Source organism: Dermacentor silvarum, chromosome 1 (genome assembly GCF_013339745.2).
Source record: "Dermacentor silvarum isolate Dsil-2018 chromosome 1, BIME_Dsil_1.4, whole genome shotgun sequence".
In the NCBI taxonomy this organism is placed as follows: domain Eukaryota; kingdom Metazoa; phylum Arthropoda; class Arachnida; order Ixodida; family Ixodidae; genus Dermacentor; species Dermacentor silvarum.
In genome coordinates, this window is record NC_051154.1 from 424,862,002 (window position 1) to 424,879,134 (window position 17,133).

Genomic DNA, 17,133 nt, shown 5'->3' on the forward strand with positions numbered 1-17,133 from the left:
GCTGGAACAGATCTCAGAGCAGACGACAGCGACTCTAAAAATATCCGAAACCGAAACTCGCGTTAGTGAATGAATGAGTACATCGTGAATTGCATAAATTACGTTAGCAAGCGCTTCCTGTAAGCTTAATATTCACACGACACCTTCATAAAGCCATCAGGTATTCGTTTTTCATGACACAGCCTGAGGCGACCTATACTTGTTTTCATCGCTCAAAAATAATTGCGCTGGCCACATTGACAAGTTACAAGATGGCGCCGACAAGATGGCGGCGCCCAAGCGGTTCTTTGTTTTTTGGCCCAGCTTTGCCTCAGTTTATTAACTCTATAACTCTATGAAAGCCCCTTTCATAGAGTTTCTCACTATAACACCTGTGAAACTCTATGACCCCTTTCCCTTGGCTCCATGGAGGAAGGAAAAAAAACTTGGCTCCGTTTCAAAGGGGATGCTCTTATCATCATCAGTAGCAGCAGTAGCAGCTTCCACTCTATCACCATGATATGGGTGTTCTGTGGTGCTAGTTTGTGTCGACTGCTCTATGGGCGCTTAGTTTGCGGAGCCACATTTTTGTGTACCTAAAGGTGCTATCCTCAAACAACCAAGCTGACTTGAAAAGCTGCCAATAAGCTTGTGCCTACCTCTTTTAGGTGATGTCACTGTCGAGCTAGCGTAATCTGGAAGCTATTGCGCATGTAGGACCGTGCTTGCAATGCAAGATTTGAGTACTTCACGGCGCCACCCTTGAACAGTCTGCCAGAACCGTGCGATGGTTAAACTGCCCATAACAGCATTGTGACTCCCTCAGTTAAGCGACGTTACTGTTCGCTTGTAGCGATTTCTCGCGCTTGGTGTCAGCAACACACTTGCTTGACTGGGACGATGCTAAGATGGATAAGAAAGAAGAAGCGTCGAAAGGTGTTCCGCACGAGACACGACGCGTGTCGGCCCGAGGCAGTGCTGCAGTGGGCGGTTTGGCCGCCGCCGGCAACGATCAACCGTCTCCTTGCGAAGACCGCAAGACTGCGGGCAAGCGCATCGTCAAGACCGCGGTCAGACGTCTCCTGCCGAGTTGGTCCCTAGGCGTACGCGATCCGTCGCCGATACTTCGGAATTCCCAGCAGCTTGAATCGGCTGCACCCGAAGCAGAAGGCAAAAATCCGCCCGCCACATCGACGCCGCCGTCTTCGTGCGACCTTGCGGCTTCTGCAATTCCCTCATCAACCGCTGAACCCAATGTCGAGCGGCTCTACCGAAGACCGCCAGCCAAGGAAGCGCCTTCCAAGGACACAGCCACCGGCGAAAACCAGCGAGGCAACGCCGAGAAACCACGGAGGTCGTTAAAGCAGGCGCTTTTGTCCAGAATGATGTCACTGTTTGGCGGCCCCGAGTCATCTGCTCCCGACGGTGACACCGCGACGCCCGAACCGATGCCGTCCTCCAGCCGTGACCCTGTCGAGCCGCTGGCGGCCAAGAGGCTGCATGGCAGCGGTGAGAACCCACAGGGCCCTGGCTGTCTCTCCGGTGGCCTGCCTGCGGCTTCGGATGGCAGTGAAGCCGGGCCGTCGCAGGCTCCTCGACCGGCCAAGCGTCCAGCGACGGGCTTCCACGGTCCGTCAGCTTCCGGCGCTGCCCACTTCTGGCAGCAAACCACGCCAGGCTCTGGGATGCCGACGGATGACCCTGGACCCTCTTGGTGCTTTCTAGGTACGCTGTCTGCGTGAGGGACACTTTTGATGCAGCGCGAAACCTAACACGGACACAAGAAGGCACTAGTAAAAAGGCAACACACAGTCCCACTAGCAACGTTTATTCCCAAAACCAGACCGCTTTTATACCACATGCGCCATAGCAGACATAGACTGCATGGAAGCACTGGGAAACATGTGTGATTAAATTCACACTATTGCACCATATTTATGACCCATGATAACCTACCAGAACAACTTGTCACCGCTTACACAGGAAATCTTACTCCTTCGGAGACAACACTTTCGACGGCTTGCTAATGCACAATTCACCAGGTGCGTCGATAAGCTCTGCCTCAACTGGGTTATCTTCTTTATATCGACCAACAATAACGGTCTTATCCACCCATATGGTTGCCATCCTTTGTTTGATTAAGACCGTTATTGTTGGTCAATATAATGAAGAAATTCCCCAGTTGATTGTTGAGGCAGACCTTATCGATGCACTTGGTGAATGTGCATTAGCAAGCCATCGAAAGTGATGACTCCTAAGGAGTTAATTTCCTGTGTAAGCGGTGACAAGTTGTTCTGGTAGGTTATCGTGGGTCATAAATATTGTTCGATAGTGTGAATTTAATCGCGCATGTTTCCCAGTGCTTCCACGGGATCTATGTCTGCTATGGCGCATGTGGTATATGAGTGGTCTGATTTTGAGAATAAAATTGTTGATGCTAGTAGTGCTGTGTGTTGTCTTTTTACTAGTGGCTTCTTGTGTCCGCGTTACCTTTCATGCTGCATCAAGTGTTCCTCGTGAATCACCAAGAAGCCCCTATCGCTACCCTTGTCTGCGTAACGCGCGGCAGTAGAACTGAGCACCTGTGTGGCACCTAGCTGATTTACTATGTGTGTGCACCCTGTTCACAGCACTTGTGCTCTCTGCATATATGTCCTCACATATGATGACCAAGCATTGGTAAATCTAGTAATTGTTAATTCGTTGTTTTTTGATGGAAACTCAGTCCGTGTGTCTGCACAGGAAAAAAAAAAATGCAGATCATAACAGGAATGCGCAAGTCATTTCTGGTCAAATAATTCTAAACAGAAATTATAGTACAGCAATTATAAATCTTGTCACTGAGCAGTATAACGACAAAATTTACGTTTTGGTGCCTGTACGGGCACCTTGATCACAACACAGATAAGGAAAATGGTCTTTGATTAAACAGCTTATGTACTCTTAGACTGAGTACTTCACATAGATGGGGTGAAGATTTGCAACCATTCTGTTAAGGATGTTGCCAATTTCCAGATGCTTTCGCTAAGGTGCCTGCTCACATGTTTTCCTTCTTGGCGCCATTCTGGTGCTGTTTTAAACGTCTATCTAGATTTCAGGTCTTGCCAATATAGACTGATTTGGGATCTGTGCATGGTAGATTGTATACCACACCAGGAAACGTGCGTAGGGGCAGAGCGTCCTTCACATTGACAAGGTATTGTCTCGGTTTACTGCTCGACACATGCGCTATGTGCACGCTGTGTTTCGAGAAAACGTGCACGAGCGCATCGCGAATGTGTGCCATATAGGGGACCGCTGCAAGCTTTGTTGGAACAGTAATTATTAATTCTGGATGCTGTACTGCAAGAGTTGCTCTGCTGTTTGGCAAAAAGAAACAAAATGTTTGTTGAAAGCAGTTGTTAGAGAGTTATTGATCAGTGTGGGACATCGTGGCACAAGAAGGAACACCTGTAGGCAGCATTTCTGTGAAATGCATTAATATTCCCATCAAATTTGGTTGTCACTTTCCTTAAACAGTAGTGTTCCAGAATACTCCAGCACAATAATGTGGCACATAGTTCCAATTTTCATTAGCAGAGCATCCATACATGCATTCTGCTCAATTTTTGAACTTTCTTCATTGCCCAGGGGCTTCGGAAGTGTATTCCGAGTGGAGGAGGCAGGAGCAGGGGTTCATTCCGCCTATGGAGGCTCATACGGCTGTTGCACGGCGCACTTTTGATCACGATCAAGCCCGATTCGAATCGAATTTCTTGGTTGTGATTGGCTGCTTTGCTCAAGCTGCGTGAGGAAGCCAATCACAGTCGAGAATTTCGATCCAGATCGGGCTTGATCGCGACCAAAAGGGGGTCCTTTTGGTCGCGTTATTATTTTTTTTTTAATCCAAGGCTCATTTTACTATACAAGAGGGGGGTCGACCCTCGGGGTTGGAGGAGCAGGGTCCCCCCTTGCAGTGGAACCTGTGCTCGCACCCACTGCCCCTCTGGTTGCAGAAGCCCTGTTTTCACCCCCACTGCACAGAATAATACCCTTGTCTGACGAGCAAATTTAGTGTTACATTGAGTGAGTGTCACTTGGCATTAGTGTCATCAGGAGGTGTTGCACAAGAAAGTTTAGCGACAGCCGCTGCCCTGTGTGTTTGGCAAAATTGCTTCACTGTATCCCACGTTATAGGGCATATTCTCAGTAACCACAGTTCTAAAAGTAAACGAAGTATTTGATATTTCTGCCCCGGTACTATTCCAACTACTTTTGTTTCAGTCATCAAAACAAACCGTCTTGCACTTCCAGTGCTGTATTTCAGTGGCTGTTGCTATCCCATTTTACCCTTCCTGTATACAGGGTGCCCTAGCTATTATGCATAGAGTTTTTAAACAAGACTGGCCATTCTACACGTAGACAACCAAGTAAATATTGTTCACAGTCGAGTGGAGTAGCCGCCAGTAATAATTTGTTGATGCCATTGAATTTAATAATGAATTGCAGTGAGCAAATTTTTTTATTACTGCTTTGATTGCCCTGCTGTCAATGAAAAATTTGTAGGAAATTGAAAGAAACCCAAAGCTGGCATGTTTTCAGCGAGGTACTTTTTGCCCGTTTATTTTTTTCGGCTGATAAAGAAAGCTCGGGAAAAATGAATATCACGTGAGTAACATCCACCCGCTTCAAAAAGCAGCGCCCTCAAACAGGTTCCATAGCAGTTAGTGGCAGAGCTGGCACTTTATCTGGTGCAACCCGCCTGCGACAGCGTGCGGTGCCTTAGTCTGAAAGAGTGCCAATCACTGGTGGTCGATGCGTTGTGGAAAGAGTGCGCTCACTAACTCCTGTGGAGCATGATTGAGGGCATTGCTTTTTTTATGTGGGCTTTTGATGACGGTTAGTCATGTGATATTTTTCATTTTTCATTGGCTTTCTTAATCAGCTGGAAAAAAATAAACGGGCAATAAGCACCTGGCTGAAAACAAGCCAGTTTTAAGTTTCTTTCAATTTTTGACACATTCTTCATTGACAGCACAACATTCAGGGCAGTAATTAAAAATAGTCAATTTCAATTAATTGGTCAATTGAATGGCGTCAACAAAAAAAATTACTGGTGGCTGCTCTACTCAACTGTGAACAAATATGCACTTAGTTATCTTCACGTAGAATGGCCCATATTCTTTAAGAACGTGATGTGCGATAGCTGGGACACCCTGTGTATGAAATAGCAAAATTGCTCAGGTGCACATTGGTGTTGCTGTTTGATCAGTTTCTCAATTTAATGTTTTTTATTAATACAAAGGCAACATTAATGACAGCTTTCCTAACACTAATAATAATGCGGATCGCCTTCTTGGCATTGTCAGACCAGTTTGTTTCGGGATATCTAACCTAACCAAAAATATGGGCCAATCCTGAAGGTGGTGCAGTCTCAAAATGTGGGTCATTCCTATGGGTATGTTCCGCTCTCCAATGAACTTCTTCGACGTCAACTTGGCTCAATGGGTTTGCACCAGTGGGGGTATGTGCGGACATTGCTGCGGTGGCCCTAGATGCTGCCGTGTGTTTAGAGGGAAAGATGAACCCAGCTGCAGTACATGCCTCATACATGACGCATTTCGCCTATTCGCATACTTGAATACTATGCAAACTTCTTAATGTCATTTTTGTTGTGCCGGTGTGATTCGAATGACACACGTACCTAATGTAAGGTCACGCTCATTTTGCCAACTTTGAATGGTTTCCTGGGTTATTGGAAAGAGATGAAGAAAGAAACCTTTGAAATGGGGGGAAGAGTTGAAGATGTGATGATATGTACTGCAGATTTTAGGGACACGCAAGACAGTCTTGGTGTGTAATTAGGTGTCAGACATTTGACTTAAAGGGTCACTATAAAGGTAAATAAAAAGTCAAGCTATAGTGATAGAGCAATGCTCTAGAACGTCTAAGGAGGCAATATAATCGCGAACAGAGCTTTAGTAATCGAGAAATTGAGCTAAATGCAGGACACGATAAGCGACTCCCCAGGGACATTCAGGTACTTACCCGATGACGAAGGCACTCCTCAAAAAAATTGTCACTACTACTCAACTACTCGGATTAAAAGATCATTTCATTGGATTATAAGATGGAAGAAAATGCTACTTGTCTACTTCTATTAGATTCTTAGAAAAAATAACTTTTTGCTGTTGCCCTTGATAATGACGTTGGTGGTGTAAAGGTTTCGTTTTCGCTCGACTCTGCGCTGCTTGCTTTCGAGTTTCAGTAGTTCCGTTATCGCGCAGTGCTGCGCTGGTGCTACTGGCTCGCTAAACTCGCACTTAAAATTGCAAGCAGCAGAGAATGGGGGGGGGGGGGGGGCACGTTCATGTGATGTCGCGGGATGCCCGAACGGTCCGCGTGACGGCACGACCAGACGGTGACCAGCTTCGTCGCCCGACGTCGCGTTGCTGGGGTCCTCGCTGCTTTTGCGCCCGGAATAGTCTGTGTCGAGGCCGCCGTTGTAGTACACAACGCCTGCAGTACGAGCCCTCAGCAGCATGTCGGGCTCATCGGAGCTTAAATCGCTGAAATCGAGCCCAGCGTCACGAGCCAATGTGTCGTCGTCAGTGTCGTAAACAAAATCCATTGCGACGAGCGTTGACGATCATCACGTTCGCAATTCGGCGCACGCTTTTCCTTCCACTTTTGCACTGCCGTCGGCTCTGTCTTGGCTCTGTTTCTGGCCACGCGTCTGCGTTTTCCGCAAAAAAGCCGTAGCGTCGTCTGCGGGCAGCGTTTTACTAACTGGAGGCACAACTATGAGACCATGATGTCACCACTCCTCGCTCGGGAGGGCGAGCGATTTGAATGGCGCTAGAGGTACGCGGACGCTTCAGACGCAATTTTCTTAGCACGAAACAACCGTTTCGAGGTTTCTGTGATCGTATTTTAACATTCCACGTTGACTTAATGTTTGCCTTTAGTGTCCCTTTAAGAAGAGATGTAGAGACAGTGGGTTAGGAAGACAGAAACTTCACTGGAGCTGGGGGCCAAAGCTTTACTTTAAATCTGTCGCATGACCCTTTTTTCATCCGTGAATTGTAGTCTCTTGCAATCACACTGAATATGCACTACCTCGCTTTTGCATTGATTGTGCTGCATCATTAATGTAAGCACTCGTCCTTCGCCAGGCCCACCAGCAGGGAGTGGTGCCTTCAGTCAAGATGGTCCTTCACCTTTGCAAGCCGAGGTGATCATTGAAGATGTGGAAATGGAAGATGTGAGTTTCTCTTTTTTCTTTTTTTTTCTCCCACAGTGCACAAAGGGTCACACGAATACTTAATCGTGGTGTTAAACCCACTGACAAAGTAATGGCACCCCTTTTTAGGTGGCACACAAGGCTAGCTGCAGGCGCATGTTCTCTGTCTCGGGAAAAGTCTCTGGTATTACCGTCGGACTAATTAATATGTGCTTGTGCTCAATTATAAGTCGTAGCTGCACCTTTACTCAAGCTGATTGTTAGTGAGGAGTTGACGCTGCAGAATTTCCTACAAAACTTACTACAGGGGACTCTGGCACTAATGAGGCGGTTGCGTCAGTGTGGGGAATTTTGGGTAGTACATGGATTTGTCTAAACTTTGTCCTTCTGGCTTCAAATGGCTCTGTGACCTCTCAAACTGATCATTTTCTACAAAATTAAACTATTGTTCAAAACATGGCATCTGTGATGTGTTTCCGACTGCAATCGCTTCCGGTGCATACAGCGAACAAAAGCATGGCCTTCGAGGTTAGCATCTGTCACCCAGAGTTAGCCGTCACTGGGTTGTGAATTTGGACACCACCTGTTGCGCAATAAATACAACATTTTGTAGTGATTGTGCATTTGCACAGAATCGTACTGCTTTTCTGCAAATGGAAAAAATTCAGATTTCTTCTAAATATAGGGCATTAAAGGCAGATTAATTGTAGTAAATAAGGCAACAACATCTAAAGCCACAAGCATGAAGATCAGACGCATCATGTTCTAATCCTCATTTTTGTATGGTAGCTGATCAAGAGTGTCAGGGTTCCTGCTAGTAGAGTATGAAACTCTATGCTTCACACAGGATATTGTTTGTTTCGTGTGGCAGTGATGGTACATTTTGGCTCTAGTTGGCCTTGACAAGTTCATAGTACCAATTGAATGCGCCCATGTCGCACTTACACAACATTCCTTGTGTTGGGTGCCTCCTAAGACCATATGTCCATCCCCATGGGCATCACATTTTCTCCTTTTCAAAATTGAACCAGAAGTGATAACACAAAGTTCAGCTCCAACTTGAAGCCATATATGTGTGCGACGCCATATGGCCAACCAGCACTGAAAGTTTGTGTGCAAACAACAGCACCATAACATACAGCCTAGCAGACAGAGGGAACGGTTTTCAGCAGCATATGCTGCAATTTTGCATCAGCAAATTCATCTTAAGGCACATGTGTCCAATTTGTGACCAGAGTGGGCACTGGTGTGTTAGAACATAGGAGCGCATGCACACCTCACAATGTGCATAGTCATGGCCGCAGCTTGGCTGATGCATCGGGGCTTAAGCAATTGTTGATACAGGTGCGCATCTGTGATTGCTCAAAATGTCATGCCATTTTTGTGGCTTCCCTACCGGATCGCATCAGCTTACTTTGTTGCACATTCAAATTGCTGTAATGCCCTATGGCCAGTACTGGCTCCTTATATCACTGATTTAATAATCTCACTGCCACCAGTTATGCATAGAATGAATGTTACTTTATGTGAGACAGTTGGTATTGTTACCAACGACAAGAAATGCCTCTGAGGTACATTTATAATGCCATGAGATTTCATTGCTGTCCAGTTGAAAAATTGACTCAACACATTGAGATGCAGTTAGCTTTATCTGGGTTTTTAGGTAAGCGATAACTCTTTACTTGAGCCAAACTTAAAAGATGCTCACTTCATCCACATACATGAGGATGCCACTCTGTGCATGTACCAATGCCATTTGGTCAAACAATAGGTATTTCAGGTTCATAAGAGACTGCTTGGCTATAAGAATAGTCTATAAAAGGTATCATGTTAGCTTTTCTTGGGTTTTGGGCAGGTAAATTTGATATACCTTCGTGTCTAACAGGTGTCACAGAGTGATGTGGTTGCAGTCCGTACAAATGTAAATAACAAACAGGAGTAACAGGTAGCATACTGTAAATATTACTTCAACCTACAATGTTGGCTAAAAAATTCACGAAAAGTTCATGGTCATCTGTGGCCGCCAGTGGCGCACCAACGGGGGGGGGGGGTTTCGGGAGCCTTGTTGGCCAATTAATATCTATGTATACCTTTGTGACGAAATGAGAAATGCATGCAGTATGCGGTAGTGGCAGAGTGAAGAAATGTGCCTTTTCCCACGTTCGAATAATCGCGGCAGATGATGCCACTATTGTATAAATTATGTTGCACGAAAACTTATTCTTTCTTAATCCAATAAAAGGACACAGGTGCTGCATCTATAGTACCATGGAATACTCACTATCCAATGGCGTGTCCAAACAACATTTTATTGCAAGCGGTCATGTTTAGCCTGAAAAGTTGGGCTGTCTAAGTGATGTAGCGTGCTGTCCGCTGTTGGATTTGATTAAAGTTGTCGCATTTCATGTTTGATTGCGTACAGTCAACAATGTAAAGTATTTGAAAACTATTGAAAAACTATTCGAATTTTCGATAGTGACTGTTTGATTCGGACCTCAAATCAGAATAGGACAATATTCGATTCGTTATTCAAGTTTCTAATATTCTCACACCCCTATTGAAGGGGATCCTAGTTCCTCTTTGGGGGGGGGGGGGGGGAGTAGTTAATTGCTGTGCTGCATCTGATGATTAGGGGAGACGGACATGGAGAACAAGACAGAAAGAAAAAATTGTGTGCTGGGAAAGAGAGAGAGAGTGCTGATGAAAGGAGAAACTACAGTGGCACTGAATTATTCTTGCAATTATTATTCCACTCAACTGAATTGTTTGATTAATTGTAATTGCTTAGGAAAAGGGGTCGATTGGAAAGCTTTGGATGTTCACCAGTATTGTTTAATGTTACATATTTTGAGGCTACTTTATTCTTCATTACGTTTTTTCTCCCAATCGTTGAAGCCAGAGTCATGGTATTTTGCACCACATTGGCTGACTTAAAGCATGCTGTTGCTGGTAGATGAATCCTGCCACAAAAAATGTGGAGGCCAGCCAACCTTTGCTGGCAATGGCCACGTAGCCACTCCCCCCCACATGGCATACAGTGCCTGCCACACGTAGTGGGAGCATTGAATCAAGTACGAGGCCAAAATTTCCGTATTCTGGCAGAAGGAGTCGGCATGTTATCTCCCTCGGCGACTCGGTAGCTATGGCACTCTGCCACTTTACATGGGGTCGCAGGTTTGACTCCTGACTGCAGCTGCTGCAATCCGATTGGGGTGTGGTGTAGAAATGCCTGTGTGTCCATCTTTTGGTACACTTCGTCCTTCTAAGATTTAAGTGGCTACACGTCACGAGAGTCACTTCTCGTGACGTGTATATACACCTTTCATTGGCCAAGTCAGTGCATTTGTTGTGTCTTTCCGGTTTGTAAATCTATTTCTTATTTTGTCCCGTTTTAGCGCTGTCTGCTTCCAAATAGTGTACCAACTAGCTCGCCTATAGTCACGTTATTGCTTTTGGTCTACAGTTCGTCAAAGAACCCCATAGGTACAGTGCTTTGGATTGATTTGGGCACTAGACCCAATTAACAGCAGCATCAATCAATGTGGTGCTGTGTAGGCACTTATCAACGCTGGGCTGCAGACCAGCTGATTTAATCTGAGCTGTTATTAAGGATGGACTATGAAATGCACTGTAGTAGTGCTCCTGACTGTTGACGTGCCTTACCTAGGGCAAGCAAAATTATACCATATTTTGCATAGTACCAAACAGTTTTGGATAACATTGACAACTATAAAAGCATGTGGCCTTTTCCTCATCAAATATTTAGGTGTAATTACATGATAGAAGAAAAAAAAAGTGTCCCGTGTCAGACACTCTCCAGCACGTCCTCAGCTCTATTACATAATGTGTAGTATGTCGGTCATCTTTAGAATGTTTTGAGTTTTCTCTGTTTAGTTAAGTTCCGTTATAGATCTTAATGTGATACGAGGGAGTTGAAAACTGTGATGTCTTCACGCTGCTGCTTAAACCCGTCGTGGTTGATGCAAGTAAGTGCTTTTTTTTTCTTTTTCTAATTGCAGTTGACGGATGCCCTTGATGAAAGCTTGAACCAACAAGAGCCTCTAGCAGACTACAAGGTGAGTTCGCCACTTTGGTTTTAGCCAGCACAATTACGAATATAAACTGTGTTGTAAACATCTCGAATAGTTCAGGCCAGAGTTGTCTGGCTGCAACGAACTACTAGCAAGGAGCGAACGTGTTGGACATCAGACGTGGTGAGGCGCTACACAATGTCGTATTTGGAGCAACTCCTCCGTTGAAGCACCGTTACATGTGCTGAGTGTTTCAGCGAATATTTCAAATAATTCTTGACACCATTGCAGTGGAGTTAAGTTCTTTTGTTTGGCGACATATTTATTTCTTGTAATGGACATTTGAAATTTTGCGCCAGTCACTGAAAAACTCATTCAAGAGATTATCACCAGATTTGGGCATTGCAAACAGACAAGCGTGGTGCACTTATTGAACAGGACGAAATGGGCTTTTTTAGGCTTACTTGCTTTGAATCGTAATCTGATTTGTGCCATCCTGCCTCCTTCAAGATTCTTGGTAACAAATTCAGTGTCCTCGTTTCTGCTGCTATGATGACTCTAGAAAACAATGAAGTATGTATTTGTGTTCACATGTACTAGGCTCCTGTAAAAATATTTTTAGGTCCTTTTATTTGTGCCTTTGGTGCATGCAGTTCATAATTTCTGTGGATATAGCAAATTTTAACTTATCATCAGGAAGATATTCTTGTGAAGTTATTGGAAGGCACATTTTGAGATTCAGCTTGCCTAACGGTATTTTCACTGAACAAAAAAATTAGCCTGTTTTGATTTGAACCGTTGTACATGATGCTCTTCTGGCTTCTCTTCCGTGTAGGGTACCTATGTGGTCGTGGACACCAACGTCTTCCTTAGCAACCTCGGCTTGCTCAGGAGGATCGTGTTGCCTGACACAGGTGACTGTGGTGTTGCACTGTTTTTTATTAACGTACATTTTTTGCATCAGGATGAGTGCAAATCTAAAGGCAAAATTCTCTCTCTAGGGCGTGACCTTCCATAACCCTGCAATGCCAAGCATATAATTTTTGATGCCTGCAGAGTGAGGCCTCAACATTATGATTTAAGGGCCAGAAACTTAACACAAAGCCATAGTGGTGTTTTTTGTACACTGGAGTGAGGTTTCAGTTGAGCATAGTTTAGAAAATCATTTACTAAATAATTGATTACTTAAGTTTTACCTCAAATAGCATTTCATTGTGTTTCTGGTACAAATGTGTCCACTATGGCCGGAAATAAAGGTGATCAAGCTGTTGTCCTTAAATGATCCTTGACGGGAAGACGTGTTAGGGCTTTGCGGTGGTTTTCAAGGATTTAGTTGGCTGATCTAGGGCACCGGTAACTGGTGAGCCTTCGTTCTGCATTTTGATGACATGCATAGACAGGGATGAATTTAACAATGCCATACAGACCTGAAGTATTGCTCATATCTAATGTGGATACTCGCACGGGTAGCTTTTTGGGCATGCTGGTGGGACATCGGTACAGATTATGTAGCGCATTACGGGCAACGACACCAGAAAGGCACAGATACTATATGCACACGGCATCATGTGTGTATAATTTGTTTCTTTCTAGTTTTCTTGTCCGTAGCGCGCTAAATAATATGTACCAATCTCATGCAGTGTTTTCAGTCAGGCATTTTTAGGCTTGAGGACTACGTACAGGCCCCCCCCCCCTTTCTTTCTTGCCATGTTTCTTTTTCTGTACTAGAATGCTAATAACTAATATTGCATCATTCCTGCCTGATGGAGCTATGGGCATGCTGCTTTTTTTTGCGCAACATATTCCTGCGAGCAGTGAGCGCTAGAACTGGCTCGAATTAAGAAGCCCACTTGGGGTTTCGCTTGGCGGCTGTAGTGTTTTGCTGCAGAGCACGAGGTTGCAAGTTTTGCTCCCATCTGCAGCGAGTGGGTTTTAGTGGGGTCAGAATGCAAAAGCTTGTATATGTGTGTTCATGTCTGCACTTAGTCAAAGACGGCAAATAGCAGTTTCTGCTTTGTTTCTAATTGCTGTACATGCTGCTGTACATGCAAATCGGCTTTTTTTCCCTTCCTTTTTCATTTTTTTGATACAAACATTATTTTGAATAGTACAGTTAAACCTGGATATAACGAAATTGACAAATTCCCGAAAAACTTCGCTATAAAGAGGATTTCGTTATATGCAGGTTCGGCACGAAAATTCGAAAAAGAAATGCTTACCGTATTTACTTGATTCTAACGCGCCCTCGATTGTAACGTGCACCTGTTTACCATTTTCGTCGAAGCACTTATCCTTGGAATGTCACACCAAGTACTGGATGCGTGGACGTGAGTCGTTTTGTGCAAGCGCGAGGCATCGGAAACGAAGAGCGAGCATCATGATGGCGTCGTGGCGTCGTATAGTGTTACAGTAGAACCCCGCTGTTACGTTCCCGGGTGCTGCGTTTTCCTGGCTGTTACATCGTTTTCGGCCTGTCCTGGCACAGCTCCCATAGAACCCAATGCATTGGTAACCCCGTTGTTGCGTCGCAACTGTGGGACCGTTACCACATCATACATTGCGAACTGCCACCCTGCGCCAGCCCGAGCGGCCATTTTGACTTTTCATGTCGCTTGGCTTGGTGGCTTGACGATGGCATTGGCCGCCCAAAGTGCCAGGGGCGACAACTATGATGAATTTGGAGTTTCTGCCAGCAAAAGTATGGCCCTTGAGATCCGTATTTGCTATCTAAAGATGGTGTCTATGATGCGTTGTGGCCCTAAAATTGGTTTTGGCTCATAGATGTTCCGTATAAAGTCCAAGGGCGATAACGCAGTTGCCGCGCACCGTATGCTGTATTTGCGAGTGAAAACGTGCGAGGGGAGCCGACGGCGACATCTAAATCTTGCGCGCGCAAGAGAGAAAAGCAGGGAGGAAGCACGCCTTCTTCTGTTGCACTTGAGGCACCGGCGAGGGAGCGAGGGGGGAGGGATAGCGGGCGGCATTGTACTGTACTCTGGCATCAACTGCGTACTGCGCGGCGAGTCGCGCGGGCCGATCTTGAAAGCGATCTGCGTTGGGGCAGAGTCTAGGCAGTGTAGGTGCGTCGGTGGCTTGTAGCTTTGTGCGTGCTGGGTGTTCTCGGCGCTCAGTTTGCGTTGAAGCGATAGACAACAGGACGAAGGTCACTTCGCTCGCTTCTGCAGTGGCGCTTCCACACGCCGCCAGCGTTTGACAGCGCGTGTCCACGCTCATCGAGTCTGATGTGTCACAGCGTCTGCCAGTGCGTTTGCAACATCAACTGGAAAAGGAGAGTGCCGGCTTGGCGAGCTAGGCCAGCTGCAGCAAGCGGCAGGATCAGATTTGAATGAAGGGAGGGGGAAAGTTCACGCCCGCGGCGGCAAGATCGCTGGGTCGAGGGATGCAGGGCTGCCTCGCACACGTGCGCTCGCTTCGCATTCCATCGCGGCTGAGAAGGTGCTTCCAGTTGCTGCTCGCGCAAAAATGACAAAATTTGGGGCGAAATCTCTAGGTGGTCGGAGGGGGAAATTCGTTATATCGAGGGGGTCTCCCAGCTGCCACTTCGTTACGTAGAGGTCTCAAATACGTGTGCTTCTATGGAGTAACGGCGGGGAATCGAAAAACTTTGTTATATCCAGGAATTCCTTATATGGAGGTTCGTTATAAGCAGGTTTAACTGTACATATAACAATTTTGCATTTGTACGCATTAACGAAAGAAATGTGCTCTAGCGAAGCAGCCAGGGGACATTGCTGGGATAAGGAAATTCTCAGCTCGCCGCTGTCAGAATGTGCGAACACACGTGTAAGTGATTAAACTCTGTGTCAGCCAGTAGCAGCGTTTCCCGTGCGCAGATGGCAGCAGTAGCAAATTGAAACGCCAGTTTTTCCCACTTTTTGGTTGCTTCTTTTGCTTTTCGTTTTGTACAATGAAATGCGGCACGGGGGGTGAACTGAAGCTCTTATCTCTCCTCTTTACGGCGGTGCTAAGATGATAGCACTGCGTCACTAGAAAGCCACGTGATTCCATTGCACCTCCTGAAGTCAGATTTTCTACCTGATTTCTGTCGTCAGCACACTGGAAATAGACGACTTTCAAAGCTTCGACTTCAGATTTCTTTCTAATATTTCTCCACATAATAAAAAGATGCCTTCGGGGGAAAAAAAAAAGAAGCGGGCACTTTGACCAAATCGGCCATTCTAATTATGGAGTCCCCCCTTCAAAGAGGCGGTCTGTCAACCGGAGTGGAGGGCAGCAGTTCTCCCGCCACCCATCACGGGGGGAGAACCCTGGTTACACTCTGATATTTGCGAGATTCATTTTAGGTTAACATGCATATTTATTGGATAATTTGTTATATTCAGCTTCAACTCTGATACATACCACATAGTTCAAATAGGAACAGCCAAAATGTCAAAAGGCAGTGTAATAGTGACATCTGTCTTATTATTATCTTACAATGCATTTGTAATGATAATGGGTATAAGTTAATGTGTGATAATGACTGATTATTGAATTGCTTAAGGTGTGCTACATGACCTTTCTAATTACTATAAGGCACATGTTGGAATTGCGGAATCGAAGCAGGTCAGTGCTCAAGGCATGTCCACAAAGTAGGAATTCTTAGACTTAACACCAGTTTTGAGATATCCCTCCCCAATCTTGCGGAGAACTGCACTGGCATTATAAGTTAATATTTACCCACAGTGTCCTCGCTCGTACAATGTGGGACAAAGCCTAAGCGGACCACCGATGCATTTTGTGACAGGAGTTTAGAGACCTAGAAACTGGTGCTAGCTTCAGGATTCCTCCCAAGTGAGAATGGCTCGGACACTTGACTGGCTACAATTCAACAAGGTTCTTGATTCGTGTTACCAGCCCAACAGAAAACGAACACAAAGAGGAGACGCAGACACCACAGACATAAATCAATGATCTCGCAACTGTTATGATCGGCAAGGAATTCGACAGGTCAATGGGGGAAACCAAACCCGCGCACGAACCCGTGTCGGGGCAATTATCTACATCCCCAAGAGGCGGTTGTGATCTTCCTGGAAACTGTAGCTCTCAAATGTGGGAAACCAAACCCGCGCACGTTCCCGTCTCGGGGCATTTATCTACATCCCCAAGAGGCGGTTGTGATCTTCCTGGAAACTACCTCTCAAATGTGGGAAACAAGCCCGAGCGCCTTTCCCGTGACGAGATAATCCCCTTCATCCCCGTGAAAGCGTCACACCTCTACGACCTGAGCAGACGAAAAAGGCGAGCTACCAAGAAAGAGGACCCGAGGGAGAGGAGGTCGTCAACTTGACCACCTAACAGAGGACTGACACTTCCGCAAGTTCCCCGAAGGAGACATCGGCTACCACAAGACCACGAGGGGTTATTTAAGGCCGTCCTGGCCCCCGTGTTAATCAGAACCGCTCGAGACTCGGATAGAGTCAAAACCATGTACCAATGAAGTGAATACAATCTTTTCTATTTTTCATCATCACAATGCCCGCCTTCATCGCCGTCTTCTGATTCCTGCGGTGACGACCCACCTCACCCGGTCGAGATTATATCACAACCAACTAGCCTGTTTAACTGGGCTACTTCCAATTCTGCAATTGCAACATCTGCCTTAAAGCAGTTTGATTGGTGTGCTTGATTAGTCAAATGAGCGATCGTCACACCTTTATTGACATTCACTGTGGCTAGTAATGCGTTACACAAAAAAGGATGTTAGTATCTCCACTGCACTGTGTTTACAACCCTTTAAAGGGACCGACAACTGCCCGGAATCTGTCTTGAGATTATTGTGCTGATGGAAAGATTGTGACTCGCAATGATAGGAACAAGCATCATTTTATTCCTTAGAAATGGAATTATATTTCTAAATTGGCAGGGAAGCTCGCGCAA

General features: G+C 45.7%; 1 protein-coding gene across 1 annotated transcript in view; it reads left to right on the forward strand.

Annotated features, from left to right (window-relative positions):
- The first annotated feature begins 438 nt into the window (after positions 1-438).
- The window catches only part of LOC119437662 (uncharacterized), a 152,170-nt gene continuing 135,475 nt past the window's right edge, over positions 439-17,133 (forward strand). The window contains exons 1-4 of the mRNA XM_037704657.2: positions 439-1,704; positions 7,134-7,222; positions 11,221-11,277; positions 12,068-12,146. Of these exons, the coding sequence (XP_037560585.1) occupies positions 888-1,704; positions 7,134-7,222; positions 11,221-11,277; positions 12,068-12,146 (1,042 nt within the window). The 5' untranslated portion in view covers positions 439-887. The remainder of the gene's footprint in view (positions 1,705-7,133; positions 7,223-11,220; positions 11,278-12,067; positions 12,147-17,133) is intronic.